At 36.9% G+C, this 16,704-nt stretch overlaps 1 protein-coding gene across 5 annotated transcripts in view; it reads left to right on the top strand.

Annotated features, from left to right (window-relative positions):
* The first annotated feature begins 211 nt into the window (after window positions 1-211).
* The window catches only part of CNKSR2 (connector enhancer of kinase suppressor of Ras 2), a 282,715-nt gene continuing 266,222 nt past the window's right edge, over window positions 212-16,704 (top strand). For 4 of the 5 annotated variants that reach the window (XM_047716253.1, XM_047716252.1, XM_047716251.1 and 1 more), the window contains exon 1: window positions 405-599. In XM_047716253.1, the coding sequence (XP_047572209.1) occupies window positions 536-599 (64 nt within the window). In that variant the 5' untranslated portion in view covers window positions 405-535. Of the gene's footprint in view, window positions 600-16,704 lie in introns of all 5 variants that reach the window. The other variant, XM_047716254.1, reaches the window with a different exon arrangement.

The raw sequence follows: 16,704 nt of genomic DNA, 5'->3' as shown, positions 1-16,704 counted from the left end.
CGGGGGGCTTGTGGCGCGCGCGCCCCGCACCCGAGGGCTGCGGAGAGATATTTTGGGTGGCAGGAGGACCCTCGTCATTTCCGCCGGGCAGCTTGTGGTGCCCCGGGCTTCACTCCCGCGCGCGAGGCGAGCGGGCAAGTTGGTTGCGGACGTGCGGCGGCTGCTCCTTTTCTCAGAGCCTCGACCCTCGGCAGTGCAAGCCGTGAACTGAAGCCCTGGAGGGACGGAGACCGGAGCGGAGTGGCGGAGCAACAGCCGCAGCCGCCTCTGCGGGGAGCGAGCAGAGAGTCCGCACAGAGCCGCGACCCCAGAGCGTTTCTCTCCCCGTCGCCGCTCCCGCCGCTGCTCCCGCCGCTGCTGTCCGCCGTTTGCTAAGACACATTGCAGCCGCGATACCCGACACACAAAAGCCCTCTTCTCGCCACCCGCCCAGCGAGGCAGCGGCCAGCAAGGGACCCCACCTGAGGGCGGTTCGGGCTACCGAGTTCGTTTTGTGTCTGATCTCCGCGCCCGGCGCGGTAGCGACCCCGTGCCCATGGCTCTGATCATGGAACCCGTGAGCAAATGGTCTCCGAGTCAAGTAGTGGACTGGATGAAAGGTAATGCCCGCTGTGCGGAGGACGAGGCGGTCCTGGGGCGCCGGGGTACCGGCGCGCGAGAGGGAAAGGGCGCCTATCGCGGCTGAGCCAGCTATCGGGGCTTCCACTGGCTGATCGTGGTGCGCTGGGGAGAGGCGAGGGTCCTCCGGGGCTGGCGGGGGCTCGGAATCCCGATCTCCTATTGTCTTCAGTGGTGGCTCCCCAGCTAGAGAGGGGCGCGGAGAGAGCGGAGGGTGCCGGCGCTATCGGATAGGGTTAGAAGGCGGGCCGCGGAATCCCAGTACATCTCGCCTCCTCCCCGCTCCTCACGGCGCTCCTAGGCCGGGAGGACGTGGCGACCCTTGTCTCTCCCCTCAGGGAGGAGCCCCCAGGGACCTGCTCCTTTGCTCATTCCTTCCCGGGCCCCTTTGTTCCTGGGAAACCTAACGTCCCCTCGGTGGCCGCCCCTGCCAGGTGCCTTTTCCAGCGCCAACTCTCCCTACAACTTTTAAGCCCATATAATGGGGTCAGGACGCGGCTGCCCAGGTTTGGATCGGGGGAACTCCCCCAGTCTAGGCTGAAGATCCTCGGGGGATGCGCTACTTTGGGAGAGAGGAAAACATGCTTCCCCTGGGACAGCATCCGCGCTGGGATCTGCGGGCTCCTTCCTGCGCAAACCCCTGCCCCTCGACTCCCCACGTCCTTTGCCTGTTTTTCTTCTCACGGGTTGAGGCTTTGGACCTCATGGCTTTTTATTGGGGGCTTGACGCCAGGTGTAAGGTGATGCGCATTCAAGTGCCCCCTCATTTCTTCCATCTTGAAGACTCGCCCGTTTTTTTCCCTGGCAATTTCTCATAACCACAGTTGTAGACCCTCGCCCTCCTAGCCGCAAACGTGGGCTTTTTCTTTAGTCCCTGGGTTTTCCTGCCTCACTATCTCCCTCTGTTGTCTGAGTTAAGGGGCTTGTAGAGGATTCCCCTCACCCCCTGACCACTGCCTCCCCCCATCACCAAGATTCCGAAAATTTGCGGAATGCTGACAGGGATGGATAGGATGAAATAAAGGATTCCTGGCCACACTTGGGAGATGTTAGAGCTTTGCTTGTGGTTATTCCTAAGCACAAACTGTAGGTAGATTAGTCAGGAGCCAAAGGCTTATCATTTGTGAAAATGCGTGTTGCGAAGACGAGGGAGCCCCTTTTGGGGGCTTGCTTAGCTGGCAGACTTTCTAAGCTCCAGGTACTTTAGAACGAAAGGTGGGGTGATTGGAAGCGATTACAAGGGACAGAGAGAAACTCAATCTTGTTTCCTCCTTTTCTGAACATTTTCGGCCTCTTGCTTATTCTTATGGATTTTTCTTTATACATTTGCTTTCCTTTTATTCCCTTACTTGCCCCATTATTTCTCATTTAATTAGTTTTTTCTTTTCTAATATGTGAAAAGTGCTTCGTAACTGCAAAACACAGTACACATGAGAGTGTATTGAATTAAGCAGAATTAATTATCAACTGCCTCCGTGTGTGGTGCGTTGTGCTAAGGTGCCATGACTAAGACAAAGTCCTGCATTGGCTCATCTTTTCTGTTTCTTCTTTTCATATTTGCTATCGAAATTACGCTCTCTTAGATTCCCACCAACCCCCAAGCCCTTTGGAATGTGGGAAACAAACATCTGTCTTCTCTGTTTCTCAGTCATGGAAGAAAGAGCCAGGCGGTGCACAAGACGCAAGAATGCCTAATTAAAACCCTTTCTTTGAATTTGCCTAAAAGGTTACTTGGGTTTGAGTCTGTTACTGAAATACTCAATAGAAAGGTATCTTGGCTCCATGCAAGTCTGATTACCTTCAGATTCCCATGATGCTTGTAGCGAGTGATGCATACTCCATCTTCTTCACCTCCGCCCTCCCAGTATAATCTTGCAGTTTCTTCTTTCTCTACAGTTTAGGTCGACTGAAGCAAGTAGAACATATGACATACGTATTCTGACACACATTATTAGATTTCCAGTACAGGAGTCCTTTTAACAATCTCTCCAGCCCTTTAAAAATCTCTCCAGCCTAAAATGCAGCATCTTTGAAGTTGGACTAACATTGTTAGCTGTGATTTTAAATGATTGTTATATGTAAGTTGATTAACTTATTTTCATACCTGTTGGTGATTCATTTTAGAGCTATTGGGAAAGATGAGGCCACTAGCCAAGCTAGAATTTGTATATTTCTGTACACATTAGACTAGAAGAGAAAAACCGATGTCATTATCTATATTTCAAGTCCCAAACTGCTTACTGCTGAAATGTCTATAATCTTCATATAAATTTGATTTAAGATAATAACAGAAAACAAGATTTTAAAGAAGAGCTGGACGAAATGAACATTTCCTCAGCTTGTAATTATACTGTTATCTTAATTTTTCCTCCCTACTCTTTTCCCCAAATAAACTTTACAAGTAAACACATTTAAAAAAAAAAAAAAAGCTTTTCACCCTTTCCTCAGATGCAGTAATGTTTAAAAGTCAACTAATTTAGGCTGTAGCTTTAGAATGGCCATACTTCCTTTGGTGTTGTATAATGTATAGTATTATAAAGGCAGTAATAAAGAATGAACAAGACTTTTGAACAACTGCAACATTGTGGGAGTTCTTCAAACCATGCTCCTAATGTGAAAGTTTCATCATCCTTAACATTTAAAGTATATAGCATATGCTTTCAGCTAGTCACAATCATAAATAGTTATAACTCTATTTCGTAAGGTATATGCTTTATGCTCTTTCTAGGGTGTTTTTCTCTTCACTAAACAGAAAAGGAGACATTAAGCATATAAAAATTACACTGCCATATATTTATGTTTCCAGACAATTTATATAAGTGGTATAGAAACTCATCAGAGGAGATGAAGAAAAAAAAAAGCTGATGAGATTATTAAGCTTTGGTAACATATATTCAAAATTGTTTCTGAAGGGCCATTTATACATTGCAATTCATTTTGATCTTTTTTATTAAAATGTATTTGAGGGAGGCAAATATTAAATTTCTATATTAATTATTAGTAAAGATATAAGGAAACACTTGCATTTTTTTTCTCTCACCACCAACTCTACTATTTGTAAAATCCGATACTCACTGAATTTTCTTCTAACAATCAAAAATTAATGTGACACTGTGTCAGTGTTAGTTCCAGTAAATATATGAACTCCTCATGAGTCAGTAAAATAAGCAGTTACCTTCCAGATATCTTCATAGTACTTCAGACTATTTGGAAATATAGAACTTCAAAATTAATTTTATAAAAATATTTTTTGAGAAAATCAAATATGCATCATTTAGCATTTGAAACATTTTTTTCAGTAGGAAATTGAATTCAATCCTCTTGTAGTTTTGACAAAATTATAAAATGTAAACCTTTTTAGAGTAAAAGGGAAGCCTTTAGTAGAGAAAGCTGTGGGTAGAAAAGTAGGCCAATACGGTTTCTAATTTTTGCTCAGTTTATTACTCTAAAATATATCATATCTCAGCTCTTACCTATTCACTTGCAGGGCCTATAGAAATACTTTGTAATCTATAGTCGTTTGAGTTTACTTTTTTGCCCACCGAAATATAGCAAAAACATCTGAATACTTCAGGCCCCTATTATTAATTTCAGTATTAATTTTCCTTGTCTTTGTCACATCCAATAATTCTAGCTTTCTTCTCACACTTTTTCCAACTTTGAAACTCCTCCAAAATATCCATATGACTAAGATAAAGTTATTTTCTGCAGCTAACTCCCTTCATGACATTTTTTCCAGTGATCTTTAATCCCTTCCCTGATCAAATAAAACGAATTATTGTTTTCAGAGTCAACCAACAGGCCCTGCTTTGCTGGTCTTCTCTTATGGTCTCTGTGACTTAGCTCTTTCTACTCTTACAGTATGAGTCCTAAAATCTAAATTTTTAAGATAATTTTTTTCAAACCATCCCACAATTAACTGCTCTGTTCTTTTCTTTTTATTATAAACCTTTTTCTTTGAAAACCATCACTGACTTCTACTTTCTATCCTGATGACTCAGCCATCTTGAGGACAGAAAATTATTTTGGGTATTAAAAACAAAGATAAAACCTTTACTTTGCATACAACCCTACAAAAGATGGATACGTAGTGATGAAATAAGGTCTATTTATTATAAAAGTTAAATGCTACAATTAAGAATGTATCTGATAAGATGCAGAAATTTTGACAAGCATGGTGATCTCTAATAGTTTTACCCCTCATAGGACCTAGAGTTTGAGGTTGAAATATATTTTATTAAGATGAAGGAAAATGTCAAATTTTTGAGTTAAACTGTCTTGAGATAGAGACAGAGGAAAAATTTTTCTGGCAGAAACTTGAGAAGCCTGCATTATAAACTAGTCCTGTTGCTTTTGAAAAACTGGTTTTTTTTCCTCAATTGCAGTATGACTAGATAGTCACCAACAATCACCTACTCTCCATTTGACATTTTTTGAAACTCAATACTTGTCATTTCACACAAAGAAGAAATTTACCTTTTCTGTATGTAGAGTTTAGTTCACAGGAAACATCATTTTATTTATACTGTCATTAACCTTTACTCCTTAAGGTAACACTCATGATTTGTGCAGATTAGGAAAAAAGAGTCTATTTATGTAGATACATTCTGGTATTTAGAGATTATTTATTCTCTATTTCTACATGGAAGGGGTTTTAATGGATTGTTTTAAATAAATTATTCTCTGCTTTGGGGAAATTAGTCTCTGTAAGGGATGGCAGTGACATTGAGAAACTTAAGCCAAAACAGAGACAGGTGCCAACTAGAACATTTGCTAAATTTAAAAAATGTTTGCATTATGTATACAAGCACCAGTAGAAAGACGAGATGATGTTTTTAATCAGGAATCCATGGGGAAGGTGGGATTTTAGCAACTTTTTATACTATTTAACTAAGACATATTCTAAGATGGATGTAGTCTAAATAAAGGCACAGCAAGAGACTTTGGAATTGAGATGGAGTGATTAACCAGAACAATTGTGTCTAGGTTTGTCTGGTTGAAGGAGAGAGGTGGGCAGTGGAGGGAAAGTGAAGGAGGAGCCATGAGTAGGTGGCACAAAAGTACAAGAACAAATCTGCATTTCACAAAGACAATAAAACTCTCATCATGTCCTGAGTTTAAATAAATATCACATTATAAAACTTTGGCTGCCAAAAATAAGCCCACAAAGAATGTGTATTGAATTAGTACAGCTGTTTCAAATCTGTTTCTCAGGAATGATTTGGAAATAATGTTAAAGGGAGTTATTTTGAAGATTAATTACATCATTAACATTATGTTGGATATTTAGAATTTTACTCATCCAAATTCTTATATGAAGAATGAAGATAAGCTTTTAAGTTATTGCTGTTGTTCTTAAAACAGTGATAAATTATCATTTTCATGTATAGCAGAGTGGGACTTAAATTTGTTCTTAATGACTTTTAGCTTTCCATGTGACTTCCCAACAGCAGCACCTCAACGCATAGGGTTTATTGTGAAAGATGAAGGATTAGTTTCTATAAAGAGTACTAGAAGGGTGGATCATTTGTACTTTAAAAGAGGGAAGGGAGAATAAGTAATTTTTTTTAAAAAATGTACCCTTAGCTTTTTATTTTTCAGATTTTGTCATAGTTTAGGGTCTTGCTAAAGGAAAGCAAATGTAGTCTTCACTACAAGATCATTGTGTTGAATAACAGTCAGTGAGTGAATTCACAGTTTTTATGCATAGCATAGGCTTGTGTTCCCCAAAATGGAATATTTCTGTTGTTGTGGGAGCTAAATGATCAAAAGAAGACAAAGACTTGATTTTTGTTAAGTATTGCAAAACATTGTTTTTGTATTAAAACAAACCTGGATATTAAATTCATGGTGTAGAAAGCAAAATTGGCATGATTTTAAAGATAATACCAGAGGCTTAACAGGAATTCTAGGCTTATAGCAAGCTGTTTCAAGCAGCATTTCCCAGACCTTCCAGGGTTATGAGTAAATTTCGTTCAGCAATTGTGGTTGCATCAGTGGAATAATCTGAGAAGTGCTGCTTTGGTTTTAGAAACGGTAAAATTAATGTAGTTTACTTCCTCCTGTTCTCATATTGCAAAGGACAAAATATTATCTTTTCAGTCAAGGTTATGATAATTATAGCATTTTTTTGTTTGTTGGTTGGTTTTTGTTTTGGTTTGGTTTGGTTTTGGTTTTGGGATTTTGGGGGGGGGTCTGTGTTTTTTTGTTTGTCTGTTTTTGTTTTTTTTTAGAACCATAAACCTATAGTCAGCATAAATTTCTCAGGAATATTTCTCATCCTATCCTCTCCTCTCTCCTCTCACCCCCATCAACTTAAAAAATTTAGTGGTTTCTCATTGTTTTTAGGATAAAGATAAAAACCCTTAACATGGCTTTTAAGACCACTGAAGATTTGGCTACTCCTTTTGAAATAAGCCTTATTCTTAGCACTAACTAATGGCCTTTCAATCTCTTTTGCCTACCACTGAACCTTTGTACTAAATACCGTTTCCCTTGCCTCTTTTCTTCACCCAGTTAAGTCCTACTCATCCATATCTCAAGCCTCCCCTCTTTGCCTCAGAAAAGCCTTCTCCATTCTCCAGGTCACATCAAATCCTCAGTTGTATACTCTCCAGGTACCATTTACAACCTCATTCCTTATGCCAGTTTTATTTTTACATTAATTTCTATGGTTATTTGTTGAGGACAGGGACCTCATCTAATTTACATAACAAGGCATAAGAAAGTATCTGGTGAAAAGTAGGCACTCAAGAAATATTTGTTGAGGGAAGGAATACATAAATATCACAAATTCCTGGTCCTTCAGCAAATTTGCTTTCCTAAATGAAAATGCATGTAAAGTCCCTTATAATGCTCTAATGGATACTTTGGTGCCAAGTTGTATATTGTTTGCCAGAATATATTAGAAGTAGAAGTGGGGTTCCGCTAATTCATAGTTGTATCGCTCTAGTCAATTCAGTGATCTAAATCATGGTTTAGATTCATTTCATTAAGAAATGTGAATAATTGCAGTATATCTATAACACTTCTGTGTTTAAGCTATAAATATTATTTGCTGATGTTATATTATTAATAGGCCAACACAATAGGCAAACATTACTTAAAAAAACATCTCTCTTAAGAATTTATTTTTTTCATACAAATTTTCTAATTGTTTCTTCATTTCAGTGTTTTAAAAGAACTCTATGTATTTTGGAATGAGTGGTAGAGTGAAAATGATAAAATGTCTTAAATTTCTCCTCTTACAGGGACACCTGGGTGGCTCATTTGGTTAAGCATCTGCCTTTGGCTCAGGTCATGATCCCAGGGTCCTGGAATCAAGTCCCACATTGGACTTTTTGCTCAGGGGGGAGCTTCCTTCTCCCTCTGCCTGCTCTGCCTGCTGCTCCTCCTGCTTGTGCTCTCTCTTTAAAAAAAATTTTTTTTTCTCCTCTTACAAAAGAAAAAAACCCATGTAAGGAATTAAAATGCTTTTTTCTGTAGTGAAAAGAAAATACCCTTTGCTTGTTAATTTTGATGATAAAATGTAAAAGTTGCCTTTTAATTTAATAATAACTATTATCTGTATTATAATTAATGTTGAATTTATATTTTTACTAATAGGAATAAAATTAAGATACTTAAAAATGCATCTTAAATCAGCATTTCTTACATGATTTTCCATCTCTCCTGATACTGAAAAATAAATTTTAATTTTTTTAAAGTAAATACAAATTTGGACTAATTTTTAAGGGCACTCATTAAGAACCTATGTAGTGAGTTATTGTGCAGTGTAATTTTTAAATAGTCATATGGATTTTTTTGTTAATAACACGTTACTGGATAATCAAGTAGCAAGTAATAGATTTTTCTAATAAAACAAGTCCCTCCCCATAAATTTACAGTAGTTACAGTATAAATCAGAATAAGCAAAATTCTTAAGACTTTAACTTAGCTTTGTGCAGAGCTGTAAACTTTTAATAAAACACCTTCAGACTTAATCTTTCTAGCTAGTACTATAAAACAATGGGTTGCAATTGTGCCCTGATTTAAACTACAAATAACTATTCAATATGATAGAATTTTTTAGACTTTAAAGATGTATTTAATTTGTTTGATTTCAATTTAAATTACAATCATTCATTCTTTTTTTTTTTTAAAGATTTTATTTATTTGACAGACAGAGATCACAAGTAGGCAGAGAGGCAGGCAGAGAGAGAGAGGAGGAAGCAGGCTCCCTGCCGAGCAGAAAGCCTGATGCGGGGCTCTATCCCAGGACCTGGAGATCATGACCTGAGCTGAAGGCAGAGGCTTAACCCACTGAGCCACCCAGGTGCCCCACAATCATTCATTCTAATAAAAGTTTTCATTAACTTAATCATACTCTTGGCAATTTCAGGGAAGAAGGGGTTATGGGTATTTACATAAATTTATTGAATCTTAAATTTTACTAATCATGGTACCTGCTGTTTTAATTTTCTATGTTCATCTGTTGACTATCACAACATAAAATTGTTTTAAAAACCAAGATTTATTAAATGAAACAAAATTCACAACAATATTAGTGTATTATAGTTTGCCAAGGTCAAAACATAGTTATATCCACTACTGAGTGTTTATCCAAAGAAAACAAAAATACTGATTTGAAAAGATATGTATGCACCAATGTTTATTTTGGCATTATTTACAATATCCAAGATATGGATGCAATCTAAGTGCCCACCAATAGATGAATGTATAAAGGAGATGTGATATACACAGACATAAACAGTAATGTTACTCAGCTATAAAAAAAGAATGAGGGGCGCCTGGGTGGCTCAGTGAGTTAAGCCTCTGCCTTCGGCTCAGGTCATGATCTCTGGGATCGAGCCCCACATTGGGCTCTCTGCTCGGCGGTGAGCCTGCTTCCTCCTCTCTCTGCCTGCCTCTCTGCCTACTTGTGATCTCTCTCTCTCTCTGTCAAATAAATAAATAAAAATCTTTAAAAAAAAAAAAGAATGAACTTTTTTCATTTATGATAATGTGAATAGACCTAGAGAATATTCCATTAAGTGAAATAAGTCATACAGAGAAATACAAATATCATGATTTCACTTACATGTGGAATCTAAAAAACAAAAGAGCAAACAAAAGCGCACAGACTCAAATACAGAGAACAAACTGGTGATTGTTGGGGGGAATGGCGGATGATCAAAATAGCTGATGGGGATTAATAGGTACAAACTTATAGTTATAAAATAAGTCATGGAGATGAAAAGTGCAGCATAAGGAATGAAGTCAATAATATTGTAATAACATTTTATGGTGATAGATAGTGACTACAATTATAATGGTGAGCATTACATAAGGTATACAATTGTTGAATCATTATATTGTACACCTGAAACTAATATGTCAATTATACTTCAATAATAAAAATGTTTTTAAAAATTTGCATCATTGATATCAAGTATTACACACTTATCTCTCTCCTTTTTTTAAAGAGAGGGAGAGAGAGAAAGGAGGGGCAGAGTGAGAGGGAGAGAAGATCTCAAGCAGGCTCCACACTGAGCACAGAGCCCTACCTGGGCTCATCTCACAACCCTGACATCAAGACCTGAGTCAAAATCAAGAGTCAGGTGTTCAGCCAACTGAACCACCCAGATACCTCAACCTACATATCTCTTGTATTTACTTGACATTAATGTTCCTGGAAATTAGTCCGATTAGGTAGGTTGGAAAGTTTTCTAATAAGGTAATAGATAAGAAGAAACCACATTGTTAGTTGCTTTAAAAGTGTTCCCAATATCCTTTGTTTGTTTGTTTGGATTTTTTATTTTGTTTCAGCTACATCTCCTATTTTTATTTTTTTTATTTTATTTTTTTTTAAGATTTTATTTATTTATTTCACAGAGAGAGATCACAAGTAGGCAGAGAGGCAGGCAGAGAGAGAGAGAGAGAGAGAGGAGGAAGCAGGCTCTCCGCTGAGCAGAGAGCCCGATGCGGGACCCGATCCCAGGACCCTGAGATCATGACCCGAGCCGAAGGCAGCGGCTTAACCCACTGAGCCACCAGGCGCCCCTACATCTCCTATTTTTAAAATGGGCTTGCAACATGTTTTCTCAAATAATATCCACAACAAATCAATGGAAGGCTGGTGTCAATCCTGGATTTTACTTTTTTAAACTTGTTTACCAAAGATTATGAAAGAATCTATTTTCTAGCTGGTTGTTAGACTTATAATGTGACTTATTAATAAAAACCTTAAAATGATGGCCATAAGTAATTATGCTGAATGGTTAAGTTCAACATTAGCTGAATTCTTATTATAATTTTGGTGTGTTTCGTGTATATATGGGAGTTTATTTCATATACTTTTATTTTTCAACCATCCACATTATTTTCAAAATGTTTAATAGTCCTGGGGGTTTGTGATTTTTTTCCTGGCTGAGCATAAAATTCATATTTTAATTTCATGTAATTCATTTGTAAGCTTTCAAAACAAACCACTGAGCTGTTAGACATATAAATGAGAAAATGTTGCAGTTTCTGTTAATGGAGCTCAAAACAGACATGTAGTCCAGTTGCTGGTTTTCCTTCCCACTTGCCAGAACCTATGTTTCCTTCCCACTTGCCAGAACTATTCTGAGTTCAGTGTGGGAAAAGAACCAATGTGCAATGCAGGGTTAGTTGCTCCTTCCTGATTTCCCTCCATAGTAGTGCCATGGTGAGTCTTGGGGCAGTTCCTGTTGACATCACTGTTGCTTTAAATCAGTGGCAGAGCTTTTCTTACCTAAAATTAGACTGTTCCTTTGCCTTCTAGCTATCAGATGCAAGGTGTTCAGTTTGATGTCAATTGTCACACAAAGAGACAAGCTTTCTATGAAATGCTGAAGAGTAGATAATTTTTCTTTTTAATCTGTCTCTAGATATAATTCTTTAAGTATATTTATGGTAAAAACATGTTAGTTCAGATCTTACTTGGGATTTGTGATAATTACATTAGGTTTTTATTGAAGTCTACTCTTAATATATGAAGGAAGGGTTTGCTGATCGATCTAATAATATAAACAAGGTTGGAAAGAAATTGTTTGACCCCTGAGGATATGGTGTTTTCAAGTACTGTACTCTGCCGGGAGCCATTTCCGTACTGAAAATACACTAGCTAGAAGTGAGTTCATTTTTAGTTAGAATTTCTGCATACTTTGAATCATGGTTTTTTGGAGGGGGGGTTCAGGAATATTTTTGTAAACTTTCTGTGATATAGCTTGGTTCTTCCCTTTATTTGTCAAAGTTAGGAAGGTCTATTATTGGTAGTAATCCTTAAAATAAGATAAGGAACTGTTATTGACACCCTTTTACAGGTAAGGTGCAGAGAAGTTAAGCTGCTCAACAGAGATTGTACAGCTGTTCAGTGATGGAATTAGGTTGGACCTCAACTCTTCTCTGTTGAATTGGATTTACACTTTGGTAGGTGAAGAACACAATTCAGGATTGTACATAATTATCTTCAGACTTGACTTCTATTTTTTTAAGTTTTTAATTTAATTCCAGTTAGTTAACGTACAGTGTAATATTAGTTTCAGGTGTACCATATAGTGATTCAGCACTTCCATATCACACTTCTAAAACATTTCCTAAATTTTCTACCCTGTAAAAATTGGCACCAAATAGGTTATAGTAAAGAGTATTTTGGAATCAGATGTCTGGCTTAGTTATATCCAGACTCTATTACTTCCTAGCTCTGTGATTTTTGAGGGAGAATTTAAGTAACTTACCAGATTTTTTCATTTTTGTAAAATAGGGGTGATGGTATTTCCTACCTCATAGGGTTGTGGTATACTTAAAACAATGCCTGGTACATACTAAGTGCATGGTAAATGCCAGCTTTTTTAAAATTAAGGAATGGATTGCATTCTGTTGGCAAGCTTCAAAGGCACAACTACTAATAGATAATATTTATTGAGTACTTACCATGTACTATGGTGGGTGCTTTCTCTGCATTCTCTTATGCCTATCCTACCCCTGAAAGATCGGAATTATCACTGCTTTACAAATGAAGACAGTTTTGCTTAGAAACATTGAATGACTTATTCTGTATTCCCAAAAATTTATTTAGGAGGTGTTCAATATATATTTTGAAAAAGTAATAAATAATAGACGAAGCAGAATTTGAATAGATTTCTAACTGGTTACAAAACATATAATATTTCCACCTTGCCGTTCTATCAGAGGTAGATATGAAATGAGAGGAATCATGGAAATAATTTCAAAGATGTGGATGTTCACGCCACCAGACCTACCTTCTGTAGTATGTGGTAAGGTGGACTATGGTTCTTGGGTCCTTTTGGCCTCTAGAGGGGGGTTGGTGTGTGGGTGGGTGAGTGGGTGGGTTTGTGTGTGTTGAGCTGTTTCCACTCAGAATAGTGCTTAAGCCAATGACAAAGATGCCACATATAATTAGGGTCTTGGTGACACTTTCCTATTTTGATGTGAACCTCAGGAGTTTGATTCTCACCTCTGCTGAGTCTAAACCTAAACAAAAGATCTACTTGAGACCACTGCTACTACAAACCCAGTGCTGGATGGTTTGCTCTAAAAGGAATGTTAATAAAAATACATGGTGTCTGATAATAGATGTTCATAAATGGCTTTATATTATATTACAAATAACGGCTTCTGTTCTTTTGTTTAGCTTTACTTAGCAGTGGTTAGCATTGTTATCTGCATTTTGTTAGTGTTTCTTTGAACAGCAGACTTTATTCAGTGCATGCCTACAGCTTTGAAATTCTTACCTACCTACTAGATGGTAATTTTTCCTCCCAAATTGTTTTGTTTTGTTTGGAAACTCCTTTATCTTAGACCAGATTATGATATGATATGATAGCATAGTGAATCACAAAAGGACTTAAGTGTTAAAGAAAATTTAATCATAATCAGTCAAAAACTATTGTGAAGTCAATGCAAAATATGGAGTGGTCAAGTTCAGCTAGAGATGTTTGATCCATTGAGTACTTATAAAGTAGTAATTAAAGGTAAATTCCTTCTACATTATATTTTAAAATGATACACACGGTTTTGCATGTATATATAAAATAGATATTCTAGCATGTATTTAGGAACTTAGAAGTTGGATTCTTTCAGAAAAAAAACCCACAAAAATGGTATTTCTTATTTCTCCTTGTTTTTCTTTAATGCAATTGAGGTGAGTTTGCTTTAGACTGGAAGTTTTAAAATAAGGGAAAACAACTTACATTGTTCTTTGTGGAGGGAATGATTTGATGCTTCTCATTCTTTATGAAAGCTATCACAATACCCACAATAATAGGCAAAAAAAAACAAAAAACAAAAAAAACTGAACTGTGGTAATTACCAGCTCTTTTAAAGTTGCCTTAGTATTATTGTCCATTTGATTACACAAAACACTTTTCCAAAGTGCTCATTATCTTTTCAAATCCATATGAATTAAAATTAACTTTGTTTGAGAATGTTTTGAGAATTTTATCACTTTCCTTGAAATAATTATTGACATTCTGTGTTAATAAGCACTCTGATAGAGATAGACTTTTAATAAGCAGTCTGATAGAGACAGAGTTTTAAATATAATTAACACCATGACTCTCCATCTGCATTCATTTTAAAATGTATCTAATTTAATGTTTAAAGGAAATGGTTACTAATTGCGGGACTTTTTTTACATGAGGCTGCTTTGTCACTTTATTCTTATATTTGTGACAAAAAGTAAATATAGCAGAACAATACCTTGAGATCTAATGACATTTTTCTCCTTAGTGACACACCAATAATGAGATCACAAAAAATTAAGGCTGGTATATATTTCTGAAAAGTAAGGATTTAAAAATATATACATTGTGTACCCTCAAATGAATAACATGATTATCACACCAAAATTTATTTCTTTATATCAGTAAATATCTAGTGGTTCAAATTTCTGGTTTTATAAATATCATAAACATTTTTATAGTTTTTTTTTTCTCAAATCAGGGTCCAAGTAAAGTCCACATATTGTAGTCTACCTTATTCTTTTTCCCCTGCATCATTTCTTTAGGACCCAGTACTCTTTGTATGTACCTTATGTAATGTCTCCTGAAATAAAACTCATAGATAATATAGCCTGCCTACTAATATAATTTTTAAAAATTCACCATAATGAACATATTATAATGAAATGACCATATTGTAATAAAAAGGAAAAATAATTTGTAAAAATAAAATAGGTCTTTATATGTAGGTACTCAATATGACTATGCCAGGAGAAACTAATTGATATTTTTTCCTGCTTATAATGAGCATATCTGGATTTAAGAGAAGCAGTAAGTTCAGAAGTTGTTCCATAGAAGTACAAGAAGATGGACGAACAGATGAAATGATAGACACTGCAATAAAAATGAATATTAGGGGAAGTGGTACAAGCTAAACTCTATAATTCCTATAGAGTATTTTATAGTCATGTGGAAAGGAACCACAGCTTTTCAGAGAAATGGGAGACCTCTAGGGATAGGGACAGAATATTTAAGATGAGCCTGGAGCATCTGGTAGTACCAGAAAGTAAGGAAGTACTCAAAAAACACAATGATGACAGCATGCAAAAGACTTAGGAGTCATTCTGAAACAGCTCTCAATGGCTAAAACTGCAACAGTTTGAGGAACAAAAGTAGTATTGGATTATAGCTCAATACATAAAATTAATATCCATGAATCCCTACTGATGTAAATAAATGTCTGAATAAATAAAGAAATGAGGGAAGAAAGAAAATCTCCCCTACAGAGAATTCCAAATAATTTACATAGATAATCCCCTCTCAAAAAAGTGGCACTTAATTCCCCACCCCTTGAATGTGGGCTGCGCTTAGAGACTTGTTTCCGAAGAGTAGAGTGTGAGAGGGGGAAACATAACTTGATAGTGGAGAAGCCTAGTAAATACTCTATTGGCTAGATGATCAGGGTTTGCATCATCAGTGATAAGTCATGCTGATGATAGCATGTACCCTTAGTATGATATGATATGTTGAGAATGTCACTTTACCCATGTGGTCTCCCTCCGCCAAACCCATAAGCCCAGTCTAACTACGAGATAAACATTAGACCCAAATTTAGGACATTTTACAAAATACCTGACCAGTATTCTTCAAAACTCTTAAGGTCATCAAAAAACAAGGAAAATGTGAGAAACAGACAAAAGGAGGCTAAGGAGACATGATGATTACTTGTATTATGGTGTCCTGGATAAGATCCTGGAACAGAAAAAGCACACTAGGAAAGAACTGGTGAAATCTAAACATAGTGTGGAATTTAATTAATAACAGTCTACCAGTGTTGGTCCACTAGTTATGACAAATGTATCATAGTAATATGAGTTGTTAATAATAGAATATGGATAAGAGGTATATAGAGACTACATATATATATATATAAAATAGGATATAAATATTATAGTAACTTTTCTGTAGATCTAAAACTATTCTGCAATAAAAAGTTTATTTAAATAAATAGAGTTTATTTTCAAATTTGGTAATATCAAAATGTAAGCAGTATGTCATACATAAAATTGCTTTGGTTTGCCTCTATAAGTGTTAATAAAGCTTTTCAAATGCAAACAAACAAAAAGTCCTGGGATACAGGCAGTTCTTCAGTGTGTAACTGTTGCATCTGTCTAGCAACCATTTGGTAACTAGATCATTGTGATAACCCCAAACTCCTGAAAATCCTCAAAAGTCTCCCAACAGGCAACATTGGCCCTGTCTTGACATCAAAATCTCTTTGCCTTACCTCTTTTCTCCTGTGTAAACCTCATGTTTTTCCACACATGAAAAAATTTTCTTGGATGATTGGTGTACCTGGTTTTCCTTCTACTGAAATTAATGTTTTAGTTGATTAGCTTTTGTTTTTTTTTTATAGCCTTTTGCTAATCAGGAAAAGTGTTTAAGAAAAAGAAACTGGGGGACCTGGATGGCTCAGTTGGTTGGGCATCTGCCTTCCGCTCAGGTAATGATCTCAGGGGCCTGGGATCAAGCCCCTTATCAGGCAGGCTCCCTGCTCAGCTGGAGCCTGCTTTTCCCTCTGCCTGCCACTATCCCTGTTTTTGCTCTCTGGCTATCTCTGTCA

Source organism: Lutra lutra, chromosome X (genome assembly GCF_902655055.1).
Source record: "Lutra lutra chromosome X, mLutLut1.2, whole genome shotgun sequence".
Taxonomy (NCBI): Eukaryota; Metazoa; Chordata; class Mammalia; order Carnivora; family Mustelidae; genus Lutra; species Lutra lutra.
This window is presented reverse-complemented; position numbering and strand designations above follow the sequence as displayed.